Genomic DNA, 26,794 nt, shown 5'->3' with positions numbered 1-26,794 from the left:
AAAAATGATTTGTAATAATTCTCCAGCACCCTTTTTAGAAAAATTTCTTAGATTTTAATTTCTAGCACAAAAATTTCGAACCCCAAAAAACCCAATACCTAAGGGAACTGTCAAAAAATTCTCGGTGTCCAACCGAATTCCGGAGTGGTGTAGGTCATGGCTGGGGAGGGCTGACAGGGCTCTAGCCTGGGGGCCCGGCGTGTCGGGTTGACCGCTATTACACTTCATGGCCATGAATATTTTCAATTACTTATATAATTGTGCAATATATTTTTTGATTAATGTGTGTCGATACTCGACAGCTCCATTATTAAAGTAGATGTATTAAAAATCGCCAATAATTCACTGTATAAGTACCCTTAATTTGAACTAAAACACAATTTGAAAAACGTTAATGTAGTGTTTCACACTGCATTTAATCTTAGCGGTAGGTAGGGGGCCCGCCAAATATCCTAGCCTGAGGGCCCGTTTCAGGATGTGGGGACCATACGCGAGTGGAGAACTACAAGGTTCTAAGTGTTTGTCCTTGGAGAAACAAAAGTAACAATGAGGTAGCTTAGAATACTAATTCTTTGTTGGGAGTGTTTTTTCCAGGACGAACACTTAAAACCTTGTAGTATTAGGCTCACGCATGGTATAGGTACACCGAGTGAAATAGACAAAAGACCGATAAACGAGAAATTAAGCTGTGAAGAAGAAAAAGAGTCTATGGGACTAATTTACATTCTCCTCCTTGGCCCCCCCCAATATTAAATCCTGGGTGCGCCACTGTATTGTAATATTCATCTTAGGTACCTACCTACTAAAATAAGTTTTGTGGAATAATTTGAAGGATTAATCCATCCTTTGTCAAATTTAGTTAAGTATGCAATGTTCTGTTTAGTTACCTGGTATTTAATTTTTCTTTATGATTAGGTTACAATAATTACGCCTTGGAAAATGTATGATTATCCATACTTCAACCAATTATCAACTTACTAATAATTGATAATTAGTAAAATTGAGAACCACTATAAACCCTTTTCTCAAAAATAATTTTATTTGGTGAACAATTTAAAACTTTACAATAGACCTTTGAATATTCAAAAAAAAATATAGGTGGAGTTGTCTAGCTATCACAGTCAATACATCATATAAAGTTAATAAAAAAAATTTGGCAATATGACTTGCACTATCTCCCCTAATCTAAGAAGAAATACCCTACCAGAGTCTTCACGATAATAATTTATATCTCCCTGCAATTAAATTTATAGTATGTTTCTGCAGTTAGGTTGATTACTTCAGATGATCATCCAATCGTGAAAATAATCCTGAGTTCAAGTCTGAATCAGGAATTTTACTCAACTTTTGAAAATTTTAATTCGAGGGAAAGGTGTTTGTGTTTTTCTTTCACTACTTTTCCTTCCAATGATATCTTTTTCACACCCTTTGACATCCATACGGGTAATTGTTAGTTGTCAGTCATTTAATGATTATCAGAAGCACAATAACCCAGGCCGAGTCCCGGCATCTTGCATCAACTCTGTTCATCTCTCTGTCTCTCAATCGTAATCGATTGAACTACACTGTGACATTCATAGATACCATATAGCTTATCATTGCATCTTCTAACCTGTTCATTTCACAGAATATTAATCTCCAGGCTTTCGAGGCACAGGTGACCACAGGTTTTACGAGGTAGTGTCTTGTGATGTGTGCTTTTAGTTAGGCGAAATAGTAGAAGATATCTTTATCCAAAGTAGCATTTGTTCACTGAGATGATTCTGTTGTTAATTTACACTGAGATACCATTATCTCGATTCACGAAAAAACTAAGATAGGTATAATAAACTATCGATTGTATCAAACTTTTCAGTCATCGCTCATTGCTCAACCGAGAAATATAAAAATTCATGAGTGTTACATAAAGCAAACGTATACTAAAATAGTATAATTCTTTTGAAAAATTGGGGTTTATAACATACATTTTTATATCAAATTTCCAGTGGTTTCTAAAATGTTAATTGAAATGGTGCAATTTAGAAACATCAATTTTTCCATACCGTCAAATATCGATAAATTTTGACCAATACTTCGATATTTTGGTATCGATACACCCGATCCTCTTTTTGCACGGTTTAAAAAAAGTAGCGATTATTTTTTATTTACACTGATTTTTTTGCTTTAACATGGTTTAAAAAACTAAAAAGAATAAAAATATGTATGTATGTACATATTTATCAAAAAATTGGGTTGCAATGGACTGCCACTGGTGCATACATATGTTGTCACCGGATGCCGCCCAGATATACATATGTATATACATGGCGCCACTGATCAGTAACTTCGGGTTTTATATGAAAGACGCGCCGCCGCGTGCTTCGGCGTCATTAAATATCCGACTAATTATGGTATTCATTATTTTTATTATAGGCTGTGTCAAATGATTTCTTATATTAAGTTAGTTTCAAGGCTGGCTATATTTAGGCTGTGGCATTGAATTGTGAATTAAGATGGTAGCACTAGTTATTGATTATCTTCTAATGCAATGCGTTAACCTATTTGCAATAAATGAAGATTCTCGATTGCATATTTCATTCAAATTAGTACCGTTTTTTCAATACACCACAATCATCATTTTCAACTAACAGTTTACCATTTTGCATTCGATGTATGCTAGCATAACTAGCACTACCATCTAAGTTTACTGTTTCGTGTCTCGGCATGACGATAGTGGGTGCCTTGAGTTAGGTTAGGTTTTGCTAATTGGAAAATTGCTGCTTATTACGTGATAATATTTCTCTATTTTCATTTTGATGACGCCTGTAAATGAGTATCTATGTCATATTAAAATAAAACACATTTTTTGTGCATAATTATTTGTATTTTAACTTTATAATCTCTCTGACAATTCCTCCAGTACTTTTCCAACAAACTTCACTGCTCATAACATTGTCAGATTTTACTAACGATTCAAATTGTTTGACACTTCCGCCGACACCAAAATAATATGTTTTAGCAGCAATATAAGCGACTCCATTCTCTTTGAGTCTGTTTTTAATGAGATTATAAAGCTTCGCATGGTTTTCTGTATTATAAATAGTTTCCGATGTTAAAATATAATCGTATTTATACAACTCTGTTGTTTCAGCCATTAAATTTGATAATGATCCCCAATCTCCAGAAAAGAATTTGCATTTTGTTTTGATTTCGTCTCGTCCATTATCGGGGAGATTTAAAAGGACATTAGGAATTGTGACTGCATCGATAACTTCTTTATTCTGTGAACAAACAACAGTAAGAATGTAAATATTAAGGATTAATTAAATAACAAAAAAAAAAAAATCATACCTATCATAACGTTATGTCTCGTGTTGATTCAACAATTTATTGATTTTATAATAAAAATTTAAGTGTACTTTAGACTCATTTTAAACAGCCTAAAATTTTCAAATATAACCTAACCTTTTAATTTATATATATTATTGAAATTTTTTTTATTTTTTATTAAAAAAATCATGTATATTAGTTTGTTGCATTTTTGTTTTTTTGTTATGTAATTCTCTTTCAAGACTATATAAACATTTAAAAGTGTCATCTTGAATATCAGCAAAGCTTGTAAAGTAGGTTTTTAAACCCTCGATGAACCTCATTGCTTCTTCTTATGTTGGAATATCAACCTCTTCTTCATCACACAGTTCTTTTTTGAAAGTTTGAAAGAATGAAGACGTAAAAATGAATAATAATCGAACCGAAAGCAATATGAAATAAATAAACCGCGAACTTGTAACTTGTAAGACTGATGACAGAATAATGACAGACGGAGTGTATACAAAACACAAACACGATGCCAAAAGAAAAGATGGCGACCAATGGACCAATCACCTTGTTATGCGCCGAACTCAGGCCAATCACAGCGTCGCTCGCCGACCAATCACCGTGCGCCGTTCTAAAGACACAGAGTTTTCCCTCCAAACACCTTACGCCGTTCGAATGTCATGACCCAATCATTGTCAAGCGCGCGTAACTCGCATATTTTGAATATCTCCGACGTAAATCGCGGGAAAGAAAAACGTAAATGCGGGTATTAAATGTACTGAAATACATCGGGACTGAAAAAATTACACGCAATTGCCGGGAAAACGCGAATTCCGGGCACGTAAAAACGAGGTTATACTGTAATTATATTCTTTAACACTACAACAGGCCATGAGACCCAATAATACAAGTGAAACAATAAAAAACACCCAGAATTTGAGAAAATCGTATAAATATATTTTGACCTTACCGGAATCGAACCCGGAGCCCCCGGATGCAAGGCCGGCGGCCTTCGCACCATACTATGAGGGCCATCTTAATGTACTTGCACTTGCTAATAGATTAATAAATTATTCTTTTAATTCAACGAATAATTAACAAGATTTGCGATGGCTGCGGGCTCGAGTCCTGTCCGGCAATATATTTTTTTTATTTTTTTAAGATATTTTCTAATTATTGCGGAGGTGTTTCCAAATAATGTATGCACAATAAAAAATGTTACATTCCCTAATCTTGTGAATTATTCGTTGAATAAACAAATATCTTTATAAATATTTTGACTTTTCTTTGGACACTTTTATTAGGTACTTAGGGCTATTTGTATTATAAGCTTGCTCCATTTGCCATAATGCCTAAATTCGATTTCAAATAAATTTGTATACATGAGTTGATACAATTCTAACTGAACGTCAAAGTACCTATGCAATTGTACAATTAGAGTGGAACCCAGATTTTACATGCCCGGAATTCACATTTTCCCGCTATTTATGTGTAGTTACTGTAGTCCTGTTTCATTTTACGTAGTACATTTAATTTTCGCTTTTACTTCGTATTTCCCGCAATTTAAGTCTGAAATATTCATAATTCAATTAAAACTAAGTGTTAAAATTAAAAATCCAATTTATTTAAACACATGCAAATTTCAGACGCATGTGTGCTTTATAAATGTCATGACTGCAGTATCCGAAACCAAACCAAACACAATGCAATATTTTTTTTTTTTTTGTTTATATCCAAATTAATGTCTCAGTAAAGAAAAACATTTTCTGTTTAAAAGAAAAGGAACATACTCAAAAAAGGGTGAGAAAACTTGTTGACGTAATGTGCTCCAAACCAAATTGTATGACTTTTAATAAAAAATAAATGTAAAATAGGGGTTTCACTGCAGTACTAAGCATTATAACAATATTTAATTGAATTGTTATTTGCGCGGTGAAACTCCATTAAGTATACCTAATAGTTTTAAAACATAAATTTTTGTTAATTCTACAATAATTAAGTTATTTACGTGGAAAGCTGTTTTCAACTATGAACTCATTTACAGAATAATTCTAAAATAACTTACCTGATAACTAAACAAGAATTGGATTAGCAAGAAATACTCAAAATGAGATGCCTCCTTAGCCTACATCGAGAGCTAAATCGAGATCTGGGACAGCGAATGATTCGCTGTTATGTTTTCCCAATATTTTCCTACAGTACAGAGGTATGAATGCTAAACTAACAAATGTTAAGGAGAGTTGAGACTTTGACTGTATGTGACTGTATTAACGTATCCTCAAAATCCCTTGAACTGGCAGGGTAACAAATGTTGACGTCCTCAAACAAATGAGAAAGGACCGAGAAATTCTATGAAGTATCAACACCCAAAATCTGCAGTACCTCAGCCACATTATGAGAGGATAAAAGTACAGCATTTTCTAACTCGTTATTCATGGAAAGTTCGATGTAACAGAGGATGATGCAGCATTTTGTGGCTTAAAAACCTTCGTGATCGGTACAAGTGCAAACTGTTCAAGGAAAGAGATGATAGACGGTGGCCGACATCCAATAGGGATGACACGATACGAAGAAATCTTAATGTCGTTCGGAAGATGCATTCACAGCCCAAAATAGCTGTCAACATAAATAAATCAGTTAACGTAGAATTAACAAAAAACCTTGTTTTAAAAACATTATGTGACTATCTTTAAGTGTTATAAATAATGTTTTCTGACACTACACCAGAATGGCTAATGGCACTTTATTAACGATATCAAAATCTTATTTCAGCACTAAGCGATATGAATAAACAAATCAGGAGAACCGTCACGGTAGTAAGTTATCATTTATAATATTAATACTATCAACCGAAGGTACCTGATGGAATTTAAATTCTAATGGATTTAAGTTTTGTACTATTCCATTTGAGTTGTTTTTTGCGACCCGGGTTTAAGCCACTATGTGCACTCACCAAAAGGTGACCACACTGAAAACGAATACAATTAATTCTGACTTATATAATAAATTAATACGACTCAGATGAAATAGTACAAAACTTAAATCCATTAGAATTTATCATTTATACTTTATATGTATAAGTTACCATTTTCCCACACTTACATAATCTTGAAAATGAACAGTTGCCCCCGAGACAAGTGCAATAATTCCTAATATTCCTGCACCGCATCCAAGATCTAAAACATTCGTATTGTGCCAAGTAATTTTTTCATTCCATAGATACTCGGCCAGATCGGTGGTACCCTCCCAAACTTTCAATCCACCTAAAACGCAGAAATAAACAAATAATTAACTTACAAAAAATGTGCTTCTTCAAGTATTACGTGATATTAGATATATTTCGTGTTCAAGATCAAACCGCACGTTTATTGTGGTTGTGTAAAATGGCATAATTCTATCATTTATGCCTTTATGGCAACAAAATGTGAGTTAACCAAAAAATTAATCAATGTCAATAAGTCAATGACAATAATGCTTTGCTATTTTGAAATTTATTAAACATTCATCTGTATTAGTTTCGCCTTTTCGAATATTTTTTCCAATTTACAAAGCAGTTTTCAAACTTTTGCATTCCAAAAATGTATATTATTCTGAGCAAAAATTTTCAGTCAACATCAAATTTGGGAGCATTTTTTAGCTTTCCTGATCTTTTGTAATAATCAAAGTTTTTTAAATAAATATAAAATATATTATTAAATATAACTATGAATCATTCAAAAATATTTTTGCTGCATTACAGAAAACTTAATAAACATAAAACCACATGCAATAATAAGATGGGATCCTCTTGGAGAAAGATTTTCAGTTACACAATACCTTCATATTTTCCTTCTAATAGATCAGAATGTTGGCTTTCGGCTTTCAATACTGTATTTTCCAAGTCGTGGGGTTGACACTGCGTTTCCAAATATTTCAAAGCATTATCCGAAAAAACATGACCTATTTCATGATCCCCGCAGAAAAACATGTCAGCCTTGTCCACGAACTCGTAAATATTCTCGATCATCCTGTCATTTGGGTACATCTCCGTTGCATCAAACCATTCCTTGTCTTTTCTGGGAAGACTTTCATCTTCTGTATTATAAATAATTGTAAATCACTATTTTTGAAGTAAAACTTTTTTACCCTCAGTACAGTAATTTCACCAGCAGAATGAATCCGGTTGATGTGTAACAAAAACCATCATAACCGATTTAAAAAACAAAAAACTCCCACAGTATAGTAGGTCGTCGTCAGCCACGCATGACCAACATTTTGGTTGATATCCAATTGCACCATTGAGGTTGTGGTATATGTGAATATAAATCTGAAAGACCAAAAACCAAACCAAAGCCCAACACAACCTACTGTAACTCAAACATAAGTAGGTTGTGTTGAGTTTTGGGTTGTTTTTCGGTGCCACCATAATAACGATATGGAGTACTATAAAATTACCCTGATTTTTTATTATTTTCGTGAGCTAATTAATTTAATTAATCAATACATAATATATATATGAGTGCTTTTGATATCCCATCATTAAAAGACTGATATTTAGTAGAACAATTAAAAGTTCTTCAACTTATTAAATAGAATAGTTGGCGGGATATTTTTGTGTAAGATGCTCAGCACTCCGGGTTCTGCTAACTATACCCGTCAAAGTCGCTAAAGGTGAACGTAATTTCACTAAATTGAAACTCACTTATTTACATTTCATTATGTACAAGGAAAGACTGTCGGATCTGACGATTTCGTCTACCGATAATGACATTGCCCGGGTATTAAATTATTTTGATTTAATTAATAAATTTACAGTGCACAATAGTAAAATCTCACACCACCTAGAAAAAGCTAGGGGTCTTTTGGTCTAGGTCTAGGGTCGGCCTCTGGGTCTACCTTGCAGAGATTTTGTACCTATTCGGTAGGTACCACTGGATGACTATATTTGTGCATCGATTGCCCCTTCTTCGATCTGTGTCCAGTTTCCATTCCATTTGGGAACTCTATTACATCGCAAATTATTATTATGATCTATATAAAATATAGGTTAGCTATTCAAAAAATATATATAGGTATACCTACCTACATTAAATAAATACCTGCCTTACTTTGGATCTCAATATGATCAAATTGATAAAAATAATAAATTATTACTTTCAGTAGGTACTACCTCATTTATTATTTTATTTAAGCTAGCTCGTCATTTGAATAGTGTACTGTTTATAGTGATTTTATATAGCATATTATTATGATTTATTTAAATATACTTACTTCTATCAAAATTATCCGGTTCCTTAATTTCATCATTGTCTACTGTAAAACCAAATTTAAAATTGTTCATCGTGGACTTGGATAATTGAAAATTAAATGTTCTTTATACAATCATTTCCGTTTATAGTTCGAAAATACTTTTCGCGATTTAGCAATAAAATTAAATGTGGAGAAAAATAAAAATAGAACCACTTCTACGCTTATTTGACATTCATACTTGACACATGCTCATAGATAATAATATACTCTTGCCATAGACCAGTGTTACCATATGTTGAAAGTGGAATTATAGTACAGAGCCTCAAAAATTATAGTATTTGGGGATAAAATATAGTACGCGTTGTCATCTGTTGAAAATGAAAATTTTCCCAATTTTTCATAGTCGGCTTGTTTTTTTTAGGAGATATATTTCGCCGCGGGCCGCAGATTTCCAAATTTTCGAAGACCACTCGATTGCGAAATGGCAAATGCGAAATTATAATACTTTTATATTAAATTATAGTACGATATTCAAAATTATAGTATTTTGGGCGTACTATACCTATTTTATATCGTACATAGTACGCGGACCAAAATTATAGTACAAATACTATAATTATAGTACGATTGGCAACACTGCCATAGACTAATATACTTTGACACTTGCCTTGACACTCTTGACAGTTAACGATTGTATTGCCACTTGCCAGAATCGTGGCTATACACGTTGCCATAGATCGGGCGACGATGATTTTATTGAAACATTTATCTTTTTGATCTTTAACTTTTATTTTATCTTTAGTATCGTACATATAGTAGGTACATTGTTTAAACAATATAAAGCGTATTATAATTATCAACGAAGCATAATTTTGTAAGCTTTATCAAATTATGAGTACCTACCTAATCGTCCTAGTCAATGAGGAGGTAACGAATAATTAACTAGGTAATAAGCGTATCGGTAATTTTGTAGGTATATTTAGTGAAAGTTAAACCGTGATAGGTAGGATAAATAATATTGTTATAATAATTAAAGTACCTACCTAATCAATTGTTTTTTTTCAATTTCACCAACAGCTGACATCAAGTAGAAATAATTTAATAATCATCATAATTATGATGTAATGGTACTACCTAGGTAAGGTATAGTACCTACCTAATAAAGTTGTGAAGATTATGCCGTAAAGCCGCGTTGACACGGTCCAAGTACGATCCAAGTAGACTTGGATAGGAATAATTAGTATGAAGATGTCTCATCCAAATGACGGCTTCATACTATTTATTCCTATCCAAGTTAACTTGGATGGCACTCGTATGTGACATCTTCATACTAATTATTCCTATCCAAGCTACTTGGACCGCGTCCTACTCATCCAAGTTAACTTGGATAGGAATAAATAGTATGGAGCTGTCACTTGGATAGGAATAAATAGTATGAAGCTGTCACTTGGATGAGACATCTTCATACTAATTATTCCTATCCAAGTCTAATTGGACCGTGTCAACGCGGCTTAATCGGTCATAGACTACTGCGATTATGTACTGCGAATGGTAAACATAAAATATGAACAATATTTTTAGTTCTGGCAAGTGGAAGTGGGGATAAAGGAAAACCTGCAACTGGCAGGGGGGCTATAAACACGTTTCTTCTAATTTGGTGGATATTTTGTTTGTAATATAGATAATAGTAATATTTTTGTAATTAATTTATTTATTGTAGTTGAAAATGGCAGATACTGAAAAAAAGGTAGGACCGCCTTTTGTAATTTAAATGATTAAAAAGTGTCTGTTATGATACAGATACATAGTTGTCTACAGTGACTACTCCGGATGACGGCGTTGTAGACGTTTTTCTCGACGGCTTTGTTAAAACATTTGCGTATTTGGCATTCAGTCTGAATAACGTTTTCCAGTCATTATCTACCGAATTCATTCTAACTTACAGTATCATAGAATTTAGTTTTCGCTTGACGCCGACTTCGTTTCAAAATGGGAAAACCACGTTTCACGGAGAACGTACCCGTAAGTTGGCCACAAAATACATTCAATGGCATTTTCAAGTGATTTTATCCCTTTTCGTACTTTAGCCCTTTAATTTGGGTATTATAATATATAGATCTAACCTAATGTGTTTGCAAATATGTGTGCTGCTTCTTAACAAGTGAAAACTTTTATCAGTCCATCTGACCGATTTAAATAATATCTTGTGCAATTTATTATCATGAAAAAAATGCACTTTTCATGCTGCTATTGGTTGTCTAAATAATATTATCGGCAAACGGCACCATTCATGTTTATTTTAACGTATCTCATTTAAACGATTAATTATAAAATATCGTTTTACAAATTGATTTGAGTCGAACTGTCAGAAAAGCATCAAAGTATTTTTGTCTCATGTGGCAATTGGCATGGCTTTTCTGTTTAGGTTAATTTAGCACCCATGATAAAAAATGAATCTGATTGTTAATTTTCAAGGTTCAGAACTATAAGGACGCACTCAAAACCAAAGCTGAGCAACTGATTATCACTGGATTTCCTGAAAAAATCGTTAAACTAAACGAACTGTTGGAAACACCACATTTTAAAGAGAGAAGTTTCATCGAAGTTCACCAGGTAAGATGAATAAAAGTTTTTTTTATGTAATATTGCCTACTGCACGTATTATTATTATCACTAATTTATAACACATTGCTTATTGCTGACTTCTTCCTTATTTGGGTGATAAAATAAAACAAAATCGCATAATCTTTCAAAACAAATGCCTATTCATTTGAAAAAAAAACATTTTTATGGGTTTAGACTGTTTAGAGAATTCAAACTTCGGCGCGAGGCTAACGCTATTGCAGTGACGCCTGCCCGAACATTTAAAATTTAATTTATTTTGTACCTATGGCAAAGTTGTATGTGTCTAAACACGTTTAACGATTGATTACTAATATCACACCACACATGTCTGTGAGCGGCAGTGACGGAGGGTGCCTGTCAAAGATAGGCACCCAGCTTTCTATAATACATAGGTATTAGATGAAAAAAAAGACAACAGGCTCTAAAATAGATATTAAAAATAGGGTAATTATGCCGCAGATGCCCGCATGAGCTTTTATAATTAATTTTTTTTACGAAAACAGTTTATTTTATGTAGACAATTATATTAAATACCTTTTTCTGTCGGTGCAGATGCTTTTCGATCAAATAGTTGTTAATTGAAAAATTTTAATCATCACACACTAGGTTATTGTTAGGTTGGGTTGGGTTTGGTCTAAAAAGAAAGTTTTAAAATCTCATGCGGGCACCTGCGGCACATTTACCAAAAATAGTAATGCCCAACCGTGATCCGAGATCGACTAAAAAAATTGTGCTGTTATGAGAGTCAGACACTCAGACCACAGGACGAATCCAATGCGCCAAAATGAATGTATATATCGTCGTTTCCATTGCAAAATTGTGTATCTGCAAAATATGCGTTTTTGACATTTTTGTATAATTAAAACAGCAAAAATCGCCTTTACACACATGCAAAATAACTCAATTTACAAAAATTACATTTTCGTTGAAATTATGAAAACCTTTTTTGAATTGATTGAAGTGCCATACATTTTTAAACTGTTTTTATGCTCTCCTGAAAACTTGAGATTTTGCAGATATACAATTTTGCAATGGAAGCGACGATATTCTAATGGATTGAAATTCAAATTCCATAAAGTACCCTCGGTCTATAGTATTAACTCATTGCAGACAGAATTAATTTTTCAGGAACACTTAAAAAGGCACACTGATTATTAAAATTGATATAACTCATGTATTATTCAAATAAATCTTTTAAATATTTATAGGTTTTGATTTTTCCTAGTATTTACGTAGTTAATAAGTATTTACATTTTAAGTAAACTTTGTGTAAAAGTGGAATGAAAAAAACATGTCAAATATAGTTTTTTGGGTTTTTTAGTCTTTTTTTATACAAAATGACATACTTAGATAAAAAAAAGTCCCTGATAGAAGTAAATAATAAAAGGAAGATATACTAAAACTGGAGCTAAATATAATACTCTTCAAGATATTTGGATGATGGATGGCAATTTTATGTTTATAACTGTCTCAAACACCTCATACTTAGCGAACAGATCATTATTTTGACAAATTAAAATAAAAATAGATTTTATAAATCAAATATTTCTTAAAAAATATATTGGACTGTATATAGCTACATCTATTATTAAGTAATTTCAACTTTAAAAAAAATCAAAATATGATAAAATTTTTTTGATTTTCACCATGTCCTGCATCCTGTAACACCGGCGCCGATAGGGCGCGATGGGTTAATAGAATGTATATAGGAATATACAAACAGCCTCAGGTCACATTATAGCAGCGGCGCGAAAAGTTTAACACAATTAATGTAGCTACAGGTTTGCAGTTTGCAAATGCATAGTTTATAAAATGGCCGCTAGTTATAAACTACACAAAAAAACAGTCCTATAAAAGTTTGTTTGCAAACCTGTCTGAAAATATGGAGACTAATTTTATAATACCTCACTTCTATACTATTGTGAAGTGCGCTGGCTATCTCGTGAAAAAATTAAATGAAAAGGTCAAATCATAATGTTGAAATTTGAGGCAAATTTGTTTAGGAACGATAATTTTGTTGTTAAACTTGTCTATTTGGTTGGAATTTAAAAAAATGGGTGAATAAATCAATGCAAGGACCACTAATGCATTCACTGATTTAAAAAGACAAAGTGAAGGCATTCATAAAAAATTGGAGCTTTGGAAATCAGAATTACAAAAAAAATAAGTTCGCCATGTCTCCACTTAACCTGTTCTATGCCAAGAGGTATTAGAATGGCCATATACGGAGGGCCGCGATTTCTTTGAAAAAATAAACCGTAGTCCTTTTTTGGCATTATATTAATACTACATCATATAGACTTACCAGATTAATACACGATGTGTCCATTTACGCCACTATTTATCCAAATAAATCAAACTTAATGTTTCACAAAATGTCAGTGTTGTCACAGTAAAGATGAGAACGTGATAATGCATGAGAAGTAATTCTACAATATGCTACTTTAATCTTAAAACCATATAAAAATATAACGAATTTAAAAAAAAAAGTATTAGTCTTCTACCGTGTGGTATGTCTCAAAACAAGATTCAACGCAGAGCGCTATTTTGCACTGTTTACACTCATACTTTGTGTTCCTTCCATTTTGATAAAGAAGACAATCAAAAGGTTTACCTTTATGTAAAAAAGTTCAAATATCCCAGAAACTTGACTTACGAGGGTGGGTCAATAAGTCCTTAAAAAAGCCGACAGGTGGCGCGACTAGTACTGTAAGCGGTTTGTTTTCATGCAGCGGCACTACCGATTCAGTATGCTGCGAAGTTTCAATCAGATTGGTCGGGTTGTTGTGTGTTTCTCGTACATTTAAAAAAAAAATTTGCTTGTTTACAAAAATGGAGAAAATTGAGTTTAGAGCTGTTATTAAACATTTTAATATAAAAGGGTTAACAGCAAAGGAAATAAAAAATGAGTTGGATTTAGTTCACGGCACATCTACTCCTTCACTTGCAACTATTTATAACTGGTTAAATGAATTTAAACGTGGTCGTACATCAACAAAGGATGAACCACGCTCAGGACGTCCTGTAGAGGTGACTACACCAGAAATGATCAATAAAATCCACGATATGGTGTTAAGTGACCGAAGATTAAAGTTGAGTGAGATAATTGAGGTTACAGGGATCTCAAAAGGTAGAGTCATTTCTATTTTACATGACAAATTGGGCATGAAAAAAATTTCTGCAAGATGGGTGCCGCGTTTGCTCACAGTCGACAATAAACGCAATAGTTTCGTTGATGATAATATAGAAAATGTCAAATGTAAGTATTACACCATGATCCTAAGCGATGTCGCTGTGTGGGCAAAGTGATTGAAATATTCAAAACATTGACCTCTGCCGATATATTGCGTCTTTGCACGTGCATTTTGCATGGCTGGCCCTCTGTTCTCGGAATAGAAAAGCGTGCTAGTACGCTGGCGGCAGTTATCCGGTTAAATGATTTCTACGCTAGATATATTGAAGCAAACAAAAATCTTGTTTATTTTTATATATTTTTGTATTAGTACATTGTTGACTATTTACAAAGGTGTCTGTATTATTTAATGAAATAAAGGGGAGGCACCAAGATTTGATTTTTTTAAAGGGAGGCGTAACATAGAGTTTGGAAACTACTGCATTATAGTATGAAACTGATTTTGACATTATGTGTGCCTGTTTGTATGTATTGTACCTATGCATGAAATGTACCAAATTACTTGAAGCCTTTGTGTGATTGGGTTGGTTTATGCTACGTATTAGTGTCTACTATTGGCTCAGTAGGAGTAGATACATGTCTGTCTAGCCGGCAGTCAATTTATATTACATTTCTACTTATATGTCAGATCGACACAAGACAAAGCAGTAACTTACTTTTTGGCTGTTTTGAGTTACGACATCACGCATACTAAGAAAAAAATACTCTTTCTGCCTGTATTAACGTTGTATCTCTATGTATACCAGTTGCAGAGATATGAACTCGAAAAAGGTTATAATTATTTTTTTTTTGCATTTCAACCTGTAAGAAAATATGTAGTAACTTGAATTACTCCATCTTATCAGTTCACAATATAACTGCATACATGTAAAATAGTTATTCTGTGGCAAAATGTTCGCAAGTCATCGGTGTATCGTTTGTATTTTATTCTGATAATTGCAGTGGCCAGAACAAAAATAGAGTAGTTTTTTGTATGTACTCATATGCTGCGAGGGTTTTAAAGTTGAGTTACAACAATATTCCATGAAAAAGTATATTTTTATTTTAAATCATCTCACGGAAAAAGTTGTAATATGAGTTACAACATTATTCTTTGGAAATATATTGTTTTATGACATGTCGTAACTCATAAAAAGTGTAATTCCAGTTGTTTTACAGAGATAAAACATTAATATACTTGATTGTCAGCACTAACTACGTCTTTTAACCCTATTACCAGATATTTTCTTCTTAGCATTACGATATGAGAATTTTTCAAACTTTCATTTTGCTCGTGAAAAATGACCAAAAGTGAGTTACTGCTTTGTTAGTTGTGGGTGTCGAGATGTCATTGGCAAATAGTATGATTTTTGTATAATATAAAATAATCAAGTTATTTAAATACGTTAATAGGCAATTAATTAAAAAGATAGACTTTAAATAATCGCTAGCATGGAGTCATCGCCACTGGGAAGCGGTAGGTAAAGTTTTAGTGATAAATAATGTCGATAAGTATGAACATGTTTGAGAAATACACTACTGCTGTAATCGATTTGAAACTCATGTTAAGAGCACAAAAAGATACAATCATGATATCGCAATCTCCCTATCATCCAACGAATAAGAAATAATTATTTCGCTATACCATTCCATCATTAATACTGTGCATAATATGTATTAATTTCCAGGAGTTGAATATACCCGTGCCAGCCCCCATTGCTGTGAACAGCAACAATTGCGCGCAGCCGGGAGCCAAGCGAGCGCGAGTGGAGGATGAGTCAGAGTCAGATCAGGCACAGTCGGGCACGCGGGTGTTTAGCCTCCCCTCGGGCACGGTGACGTGCAACAAACCCATCTGTGACCTCATCCATGTCGTGAAACCTCGCATCCGGGAGCTGGTCGAGGATTCCAATCTGGTTATTACTCTTGATAGATTAATATTTCATATTCACTGTATATTAAATAACTCCTATGTAGTGATTTTGACGAAAATGAGTCATTAATATGACATTTGATGTTTATTTTTTTTCTCAACCATCTGTATTATATCACTTGGTAGAAAGACTTCACTGTCACCAAATAAATTCGATATTAAATTAATACTATGGGAATTGAATAAGGTAGTGTGTAAATAAATGTGTGATTAAGAAAGTTTAGTGTGCACTATTTATGTCGGATCTTATCAGCCTACCTCCATTACTGATGAATGCAGAACCTACTTTTTCATTTATTTCGGCTAGTCATGTGACATCAATGTCCCGGCATGTCTCCTCAGCACCAGCTGTTTTTTTTAAACTAAAATGTCTCATTCAAGCTGTGTCGGGTGGTACATTGAGTCACATGTGTTTGTGAATACCAACAAAATCACACCACCGTATTCATGGCCCCTATATCTTGAAGTAGGCCCTCAGGCTAGGGTCTTTGGTGGGCCCCCCTACCTATCGTTAACAGTAAAGGAACAATTATTAAAATTTGCATCGTGCCATCACATTTTTTAAATTTTAATGTCATTCAAGTAAGACTTTTTACTATTGTAAAAAATTTGTGATGTGTGTTTATCTCACTTATATGGTGGACCCGTCACGCCCGACCACCCCCTTCAACCTGGGTCCCCAGGCTAGAGCCCTTGTTATCGTCGCTGCATATTCAATAAATCGTATGTGTCATTTGACACATTCTGAGATAATCGAAAAAAAACTGTTTTAAAAAATAACCAAAAACATTAAGTACATTTTAAATTTTTTTTAAATTCGACCTAAATATTTCACATGTTATTTGAGTTTGGAAAAACAAAAAACAAAAAATATTTCAACATAAAATACACGATTTTCCGATTATTTTGCACATACGACTTATTTTATACTAACACAATGTGTTAGAATTCATACTAAAATAGATTCATATTAACATAAGAATAGTGCATTTAAGCATAAATGAAAATTGTGTGTGATATTATTATAATATGTATACTTATAAAAAATATTAAAAAATAAGTCACCATTTTTCTGTGCCAAGTCAAGAGCGTGCACAGAGTGGTGGTTATGTTATTAAGTTTTTTTAGGAGACTGGTCTTTAACCAACAGCCCGACCCATTGGGTCTTCGCTTTGGACCAAACACACATTGAAAAAATAACATGCATATTTTGCCAGCCGAGGGATTGAACCCTCAACCCATGCTCCAGAAATTGACTACCTGTGGGTATGCTGATGCAGTAAAAGGAGTTTTGGAGGATCATACATATTAATATAAACAAACAAGATGAAAAAAAGTATATTCTTAGGTAGTTATTAGAAATACCTACATAGTTACAGTTATAAAAATAAGAACAGGATAATAATAAATTTGACAGATATGAAAAAAATTAAAGCAGACAAAAAACGTTTATATTGTAACTAGAATTAACGACAGTTATAAAAACAATCAAAATTAACAAGATAATGGTACATTGGAAATACAAAAAAGTCTAAACATACTTCAAAGAATCATAAAATGGGTGATAGTCCTTATCAATCACCACTTTTAATTCTTGCAAATGTTTATATTTTGATTCGCTTAAGGGGGGACATGCTCAGCGTAGGTGAAAATGCAGCTTTTATTGTATTTTCAAAGCATGATCCTGGACATTCCTTAAACGTTGTAGATAATCTATTTATATAATTTTGAAGCCTTATCCTTTATTTTTATTTTAAACATTTGATGACTGCATGAAGTATTTTTATTACATAAAATAGTATTCTTTTGATCCTCTCGCTCTAATGTTTTAGAATATAGTCATATTTCAGTACATCCGTGTGCCGTGGTGTTAAGATTTTTTACATTTATTAATTTTTAAACGTATTTATAAAACCATTAGTATGATTTATGTCGACATTATTATAGTAATATTTACGATAAAAAATTATATTGATAATCTCTGTGATCCCAAACTTGACAAGAATTAGGCATTTTATTATTCAAAAATGAAATACCTAACCGAAAAATGTCCGCCCTTAATGGAAGGGGTTCTATATATAGTGGCACTGTTAAAAAGACTTGAGAAACTAGAGAGAGAATGAATGGATAATAAGGATTTTATAAAACGTCAATACTTACATTAAGTCTTTGAAAGATGATTGCAGACGAGGGATATAAATAATAATCGATAAATTTTGATGGTTTTAGTCTGAAACAACACCTCCAACGGTAACAAAGTCGATTTATAGCAAAATGTCAAATTCATAGTCGGTGTTAAATAAATCGGATGTGCTCTACGGTAAAAATTTTGTGCGAATTGAAATGAATGATCGTATGTGCAATGTCGCTCACATACGACTAATTCAGATGCATTTTTAGAATAGCTGCACATACGATTTATTTAATATCTTATTCATGCAGTCTCAGATTTTTTTTTTAAATATAAGCATACGTTCAGATTGTGGGGGAAAAAAATCCGCTTCGAGTGGTATCATTAACTCATTTTGACCAAAAATTGCACATAGGTCATATTGAATATGCAGCGACGTTATGTATTGTTAAAAAGTGTTCTGCGACCCACCCAATATGCCAAGTGACATTGTGTTGCGACCCATAGCTTAAGAAACCCTGCTGTAAATAATGCAATGTTGAATGATTAAATTTTATAGATTACCTATTGATTGTCAAGTAAATAATAATTACATTTGTATTGTTTGTTCATTTCAGCTTAAGATGTGGATATCTTTTTTGATACCAAAAATAGAAGATGGTAACAATTTCGGTGTATCGATCCAAGAAGACACGTTGGCAGAAATCCAATCTGTGGAATCGGAGGCGGCGGCGTTCTTCGACCAGATCTCTCGGTACTTTGTTTCCAGAGCTAAAATTGTTTCCAAAGTGGCCAAATATCCGCACATTGAAGACTACCGGCGAGCAGTGCAGGTCAGTTATTAACCCTTGGACTGAATAATATGATGATTAACTGCTTAAGGACCATGCCCCGATTTACTCAGAAACAGTTATCTACAAAAAGACCATGCCTGAATATATACGGGCAAGCATTACTTAGAAGGGCAGTAAAACCCTGACATGATTATTTTGGGGGAAAAAAAAATTGTTGCATGGGAGTGAAATATGACACCAATTCTTTTATTGTCTGTATGTATGACATTTTATGACCATTGCTTGGTTAATATTACACATGAAGGGTACACGGCAAAAACAGGCTGTCGACAAAATGATAATTTTGCAAGAGAGCAAAAAGAAGAATGAAATCGTTATTGGTCGGGTAATGTGTTTAATATTAAGTAAATGAATTTATATACTAGTTGATTTCTCATTTATTTTGAAATATGATAAAAGTGAAAAATGTACATAATAAAACATATCCTATGTTTTTGTGCAGTTGAGAATGCAGCAGAATGAGCTGATTTTTGCCTTGATTACACTTTCTTCTCGATTTTGGTAGTTTGATATTCTTGAGCACTTCCTCTGTTGAACAAATTGGCATTTAAATCTCAAAAATTAAAAAAAAATGCGATGAGCCTGTTTTTGCCATGTATCCTTCACATACTTTCATTAGAAGAGGTCATCAATTTTTAATGTGACTACAGTGGGTAATTCAATGAATGGGGTAACAAGTGTATGTATTTAAAGTAGGTGGGGAGTGGCCGCACGGATAAACAATGATATGGTTTTTTCTTTTTAAAAGAAAGCAAAGCAGGCAATTATTTTAACATGTTTAATACTCATTATTTATTAAGAAAATCTGTGATTTTGGTTTGTTTGCAGGAATCTTTTAATGATTTTCTAATATCAGTTTGAATTTTCCTAAGAGCTATTATATGATTATGTTCGAATTCCTATTGGTCGATGTACTCCAATAAAGTGTCAACAGAAGTCAGTGCTGTGTTGTGACTAATGCGATTGATAATTTCTTCTTGCTCACTTTTAGCCTCATTCTATTTCTCTTCCGGTTGATTGTGATTGGAATTTTTTTTTAATCGTTAGTTTTACTCGGAATCAATGAATAATGCCTGAATCAAGCCTGTGAAACAATATTTGTGAATTCATTATTTTCTTTTATATGTATGTGGTTCACCTGTCCAGAAACGCTTTATTAATTACAGGAATTGGATGAGAAAGAGTACCTGTCGTTGTGGCTGGTCATGTGCGAGATACGAAACCGATATTGCTCGCTGCACGACATCGTCATCAAGAATCTGGAGAAGATCAAGAAGCCGCGCTCCTCCAATGCCGAGTCGTTGTATTAATGAAGTGTCATTCCAATATTTTAATTGAAACTCAATGGAACTTAATTAAATTCGGTGAACATTGACAGAGGGAACGGATAACAACGTCCGAGTGGATTTTGTGGTGCGATCGGGTGTACTGCGGGAGGTATAGTGGATGCGTTTCTTACAACACTCGAATATGTTTTGATGTTTAAAAAATGTGTTTTATTCTCCGTTTTGTTTTTGTTTATTCTGTCGTTAACATTTCGATTATATTATGTCATATGAAAAGTTTATGGCTGATTTTTAATGTTTTAGATAGAAAATGTGAATAAATATTTTGCTCAAAAGAAATAACTTAAAATCACAACAGTATGTAGATTTAATGTTTTTAAAATAGTCGGCTATAAACCGTTTCCCCGTTTTCACGAATGTGCATTATTTTCTTCGACTCATTTGTTTTGATATTTTTTAAATGTTATATTTGTTTTGTGATACATTTATTTTCATGTTCCAAATTAATGCATATTTCAAAATAAGTAGATACATACAAATAGTGCGAGCTTGATATTGCGGCCGGAATGTTAGAGCTCTCTATGCCCCATACGGTGCGCTGACATGTCTTCCACAATATAGAAGTCGCACTGTAGATATTACATAAATTAAAAAAAAATATTATGTAACCAAATTTATTAGCATGCAATATATAATAAAACCATACTGGATACCGTTAGTCATTAATTATTTAATAAATGTGTATTTGAAATAATATTTTTTTCTGACATTTTCACCAGAAACGCATCCACTATTACAATGGACTGTAAGCTACGCAATGTCACTTCGTAATTATTTATTTCCTGCATCTAATCTATGCTTTTGACATACGATTTTTTGAGTCTAAACACATGTAATTTTATATTGATAAACTGAAAGGGTTGAATTATCTAGCATACATTATTATACAATAATTAGTGATCGTTTTCTTTTTCTTGAACTGTACGCCTGCGCAATTTGAAGAAAATTAATATTTGTAGAGTTTCTGTAAACGAAATTCATCAGTCATATCTAAATATCGCTTGTATGTAGTAATTTTAAAAGAATTCATTTTGTATTCAAGATAAAAATTTATTTAATTGTTTGATATGGTTAATCCGTCGAGGATAAAGTAGTTTTATTGTGGCGATAGGTACAATCAATAAATATCTTCAGTTGTTTGTTAACTTAGTATTGTTGTAATATGTCCGTATGTTCATTTCGATGCCACGCAGTTGATGTGTGGGCCACGGCGCTGTGAAACAATAGTGAACCTCAAAATATGCAATTCTGTTAGTGCCTCCTACTGAAGTGTTTTTACCTGATTAAAAATTTCTGTGTAATGTCTTACATACAAATTTGTGCTTCTGTATTATTTGGGTTTTACCAAAAATAGTTATATTTATGATGACTAGGGGTCACCAAAAAAGTAGCACAATCAAATAATTGTCATTGTTACACTTAAAAACTTGAAAATACAGACGTGTTACGTAGCAAGCAATATTTAAAATTCAAAGAATATTCTCTACTCTTTCGGTAAAGGAAATTACACCTACACACTTTCTACATTGTAAACAGATACGCATGAAGACAAATGCCATGTGTTTTACATAAATATATGTTTTTTTTTAATTTTATATTTGAGCCAGTAAAACTTTGATATAATGTCGCCTGAGAAAAAAAATATTTGGCTAACAAATGAATAAAGGAATACCCGGAACTGAATTTGAATGGTGTGATTGATTGTGTGTGCCCCCATGAAAATCTTCGATGTAATTTTAAAATTCAATCTCGTTATTGCTACTTATTTGGCGACCCTTAATGATGACACATCAACCATTTCATTATCATAAAATAAAGGAAAGACATTCTTTTGTATTCACAGTATTTTATTTTCACCAAGTTTTTATTATTGTCTGACTCGCAAAAATATATAAAGACAGCTTCGTCAAACAAAATCTACTAGATTCAAAAATATTTTATACAAGTCTAGTTATTGCGAAGCTAAAATTTACGAAACAACTTTACAATAACTGACGCACACCATGAAATGAAGGTTAGCTTGTGTATGCATCTTTTTCATGATTATCTACATTTGAATCCTGTCAATCGAATGAAATTCACATGCTCTTAATAAATGTGTGATCAGTAGAATTTCACTAATCCGGTACTATATAAACCTGATCACATGGTGGGTTAATGTTAGGGGTTTTGTTCCTGTTATTCTCTTATCGATGGTTATTTTCTCACTCACTTCTCCAATATCTCCAGATAATGCTAGATTAATGAAATTCTGCTATAGTTAGTAGTATCCAGGACATGTTAAACCATTGGAGACGAGGTAAATTTTTCAGGACCACTTAAAAAGGCACACTACTAAAATTGATATAACTCATTTAATTCAAATAAATCCTTAAATATTTACGGGTATTGAATTCTTCTATTGTTTATTTATATTTTAAGTTAATTTTGTGTATCAATGGTATCAAGAAAACAGGTCATTTTTTATACAAAATGATAACTGTAAAGAATTTATGATAGAAATAAATGATACTATCAGTGGCATGCGGCTCGTGGATAAGATATCTAGGGGTTGCTGCGGTTGATAAAAAATAAAAAAATGTTAATTTGGATTATATTTTACTATTGACATCAAAATTATTAATTATGTTAAGGTGACGCATCAGTGAAACGCCAAATAATTTCCAACTGTAGGCGCGACGAAATTTTGGACTCGCTGCCATTCACTGAGAGAATCTCGAGGCAGAAGCACGTCACTTTGCTGCGTGATGGCGACGGGTCAATTAATTCTAAAATCGTGTAAAGATGACTAAAAACGTTACCCATTTACTTTAAAAAGAAAACATGTCAATGAATATATTATTATTGTTACTAATAGAACAATAAACAGAACATAAAATGAACGTATGTTGGATTTATATGAAAAATAATATTTCGTTTGACAGGTGTCATTTGCACCCGCGACCCACAGTCCGCGCATCGCCTAGCAACGATCTTTTTAGACCGTGCCTCAACTAATGCATGGCCTTAATAAGTAATTAAAATAAAGAACTTTGCATAAATTGCTTGCAGAAATAAATTTTAACACGGTAATAAATCATTAAAGCTATATTTATTTCCTCCACTGTCGCGTGCGTGCACACGTATGAACGCAGAAACGGCGAAATACTGTCGGGCCGGCAGTACTGATCAAGCTCCCAGCTGCGTGCCCCGCTCCTCGGTGAATTGAAATTCCGATTATTATATTACAAGCATATAGCGATAGTAAAAAAATCAATAAGTATAACATTTTGTTCAAAAAGAAAAAGTCATTGGGAAACAAAAACACAAAACTAGTCTAGTCATAACAAGGTCGCAGTGGAATCAGTAAGTCATCAATCCAAACAATAGTTTCCGATTATTGATTTCCTTAACATTTATATACAGTGGAATTACGACATATTTCCTGCAAGTATTGTTCATTTGATCAGTTTATGAAAGATGCTCGCAAAATTATCGCTCCATTTGGGCAAAATTTTTAGGAAGGAGAAAATGCTTAATTTAAATATCGAGCGGAATTTAACAATTCCAAAAATGAATTTTTTTACAATTAAGCTGGATTATGAATTATTAAGGGGGGACATGCTCGTCGTAGGTCAAAATTGAGTTTTTATTGTATTTTCAAACCATGATCCTGGACACTCCTTAACCTTATAGCGGCCCGTGACGTACGACGAGCGTCATAGTAGATCGCGCGATACACGCCCGTGACGTACGAAATACGCATTCATATTTTCGCGCCTTTTTAAATGTCAAATCGACTTTTTCTCAATTTTGGTGTTGCTAGTGACATCTATTGAAATAATTCGAAACAAAAATTGATTAAAATCGTGGGTAAAACAGTGACTACAGACATATTTCAATTCTACGAAATTAGGGCTGCCAAAATTGGGAAATCCCAAACTATCGCCCGCCATTCTGCCCATATTTTTAGTGTTGAACGCGCGCGCTCGGAATATTTCATTGATGTGTATTATTTCACATGCGAATGATCATTTTTGAGTTATTTTAATTTTGTTTTCAATATACAAGTTCTATAACCACGTTTTATCAAAAAATCTGACATTTATTGTGTACTTTAGTGTTATTTTAATTTGTAACGAAGTTTTTTACGTCATATTTTAGTAGAACTTTGTGTGATTGCTTCGATGTATTTGTTTTGTAATAGATATACAACACTTCATTGAATATTAGTGTATTCTTAGTGTTTTTGTGATTTCAAGTTATTTTACACGTGTTTTTTGACGATTTGTAATCAAAATGGATGAGCATTTGATGCAGCATTCGGATGATGATTTGATTGAAGTGCTCGTGGAAACAATCGAATCTGAAGACGAACCGAGTGACGACGAAAATGATATTGAAGATTGTGATGACGATATTCCTGCAGACATTTTAAATGGTATCGAAAGACCATCGTTTTCATGGCAATCGGACCCATTTGATCCTCGAATCTTTTCATTTGATTCAAATATTTCGGGAGGCAAATCAGATTTGCCTTCTAATGCTCGTGAATCGGATTATTTCAAATTATTTGTTAGTGTATCATTTGTGGAGATGATAGTTCGTGAAACGAATAGACAATTTGTGTTTGCCACCAAAAACATGCGTGTACTGAGTGACCGTTTGAAGCGATGGGTAGACTGTACCACCGATGATTTTTATACCTTTTTGGGAATTTGTTTATTGATGTCGCGGAATTCTCGAAATAAAATAACAGAACACTGGTCAACAAAACGATGCTTATTTTCACCGTATTTTTCGGAGTCTATGTCAAGAAATCGTTTTGAAATGTTGCTTCGTATGCTCCACTTTTGCGATAACGAAGCACAGGTTTCAGGAGATCGTTTATTTAAAATTCGACAGGTTTTAACTTCATTGAAAAACACTTTTCAAAATCTATTGTACCCTCATCAAAACATATGTATTGATGAAAGTCTTCTTTTATTCAAAGGTAGACTTTCGTTTCGACAATTTATCCGAACAAAGGCTAGTCGATTTGGGATAAAAATATTTGTAATGGCCGATTGCCATACTGGATTTGTTTTAGATATAATTATATATACGGGAAAACAAACGGAGATCGACAAGCTAAACTATATTGGCATATCAGGAAATGTTGTGGCCACTTTACTGAAGCCATATTTGAACATGGGCCACACGTTATATATCGATAACTGGTATAGTAGTCCAACACTGTTCAAATTTTTGCATGAAAATGGGACAAATGCTTGCGGAACAGTAAGACGGAATAGACTCGGGATGCCAAATTTCACCACCAAATTAAAAAAAGGTGAAACCGAATCGTTTCACACGGACGATATGATGGCTCTCTCTTGGAAAGATAAAAAAGATGTGACAATGTTGACCACTCTGCATACCAATGTTACTAAGCCGACAGGAAAAGTCGATTACAAATCGAAAGAACCGATTGTGAAACCCGAGTGCATAGTAGAGTATAACAAAAACATGGGTGCAGTGGATCATGGTGACATGGTCATTTCTTCCGTCACATGTGCCAGAAAAACGATCAAGTGGTACAAAAAGGTATTTTTTCACCTTATTGATCTGTGTCTACTGAATGCCCACGTCATCCACCAAGAAAAAACTGGCAAGAAGCAACCCTTGGGAGATTTTCAAATACATGTGCTGACACAGTTGATCGAAGATCATAAGACTGAACCACGGCAGAATTTGAAACGGAAGGCTCCATTGCCAGCTAGGCTTACCGAACGCCATTTTTTGGGCAAAATTCCGTCGACAATAAAAAAAACCAATGCTACTCGACGATGTTATGTGTGTTTCAATTCCAAAACTGATAAAAAACGTAAAGAAACTAGATATTTATGTAAACAATGTGACATTGCTCTATGTTTCGAGCCTTGTTTTGAAATTTTCCATACGGAAGAAAATTTTTAGTGTTTTTTTTTTGTTTATATGTGTAAATATAGTATAAATATAGTGTAGTAAATATAGTTATAAACTTTCTTTATTGTAAATATTTATCGTTGTCTGTTTGGTGAAGTTACTTTATTCGTGAAACTATTTTTTTTTAAGTGAAGTGGTTTGTGGCAACCCTAATTCTAGTGCAAATGTGATGACAGATTTACGAGATTTCGTATGAATAATTTGTTTTTGGAGCTTTTCATGACATCATATCAACGTGAGTGCTATATTTTTATATTTTTA

The 26,794-nt window shown here is 33.2% G+C and overlaps 2 protein-coding genes across 4 annotated transcripts; one reads left to right on the top strand and one right to left on the bottom strand.

The window, feature by feature from the left end:
* Nucleotides 1-2,829: 2,829 nt before the first annotated feature.
* LOC147073773 (histidine protein methyltransferase 1 homolog) lies at nt 2,830-8,783 on the bottom strand. The gene is made up of 4 exons (XM_085944247.1): nt 8,548-8,783; nt 7,114-7,371; nt 6,400-6,560; nt 2,830-3,260 (listed from the first exon to the last, which is right to left on the bottom strand). The coding sequence occupies exons 1-4, from the start codon at nt 8,615-8,617 to the stop codon at nt 2,856-2,858; spliced, it is 894 nt and encodes a 297-aa protein (XP_085800373.1). The 5' UTR covers nt 8,618-8,783; the 3' UTR covers nt 2,830-2,855.
* Nucleotides 8,784-10,124: 1,341 nt separating this feature from the next.
* REG (proteasome regulator gamma) lies at nt 10,125-22,423 on the top strand. Of its 3 annotated transcripts, none has more exons than XM_085944517.1 (5): nt 10,125-10,273; nt 11,008-11,139; nt 16,012-16,239; nt 19,005-19,220; nt 20,408-22,423. In XM_085944517.1, exons 1-5 carry the CDS (start codon nt 10,253-10,255, stop codon nt 20,549-20,551), a joined length of 741 nt encoding a protein of 246 aa, XP_085800643.1. In that variant the 5' UTR covers nt 10,125-10,252; the 3' UTR covers nt 20,552-22,423. The 3 variants fall into 3 exon arrangements, with proteins under 3 accessions (XP_085800643.1, XP_085800642.1, XP_085800641.1); XM_085944516.1 differs by having other exon boundaries at nt 11,002-11,139; XM_085944515.1 differs by having other exon boundaries at nt 10,125-10,548; nt 11,002-11,139.
* Nucleotides 22,424-26,794: the final 4,371 nt, after the last annotated feature.

The sequence above is a fragment of the Rhyacophila brunnea genome, unplaced genomic scaffold, assembly GCF_057557595.1.
Source record: "Rhyacophila brunnea isolate RB1 unplaced genomic scaffold, BYU_Rbru_1.0 scaffold_17, whole genome shotgun sequence".
In the NCBI taxonomy this organism is placed as follows: domain Eukaryota; kingdom Metazoa; phylum Arthropoda; class Insecta; order Trichoptera; family Rhyacophilidae; genus Rhyacophila; species Rhyacophila brunnea.
Note: the sequence above shows the minus strand (reverse complement) of the source record. Positions and strands in the feature narration are given on the sequence as shown.

Bases quoted from the DNA above. Each gene is read 5' to 3' on its own strand.
- LOC147073773 (XM_085944247.1), bottom strand. From the start codon at position 8,617: ATGAACAATTTTAAATTTGGTTTTACAGTAGACAATGATGAAATTAAG. The intron at 7,372-8,547 runs GTAAGTATATTT...TTTATAATACAG, and splicing joins ACCGGATAATTTTGATAGAA to AAGATGAAAGTCTTCCCAGA. The intron at 3,261-6,399 runs GTAAGTGTGGGA...GTTTGTTCACAG, and splicing joins CTGTTCATTTTCAAGATTAT to AATAAAGAAGTTATCGATGC.
- REG (XM_085944515.1), top strand. From the start codon at position 10,516: ATGGGAAAACCACGTTTCACGGAGAACGTACCC. The intron at 11,140-16,011 runs GTAAGATGAATA...ATTAATTTCCAG, and splicing joins GTTTCATCGAAGTTCACCAG to GAGTTGAATATACCCGTGCC. The intron at 16,240-19,004 runs GTTATTACTCTT...TGTTCATTTCAG, and splicing joins TGGTCGAGGATTCCAATCTG to CTTAAGATGTGGATATCTTT.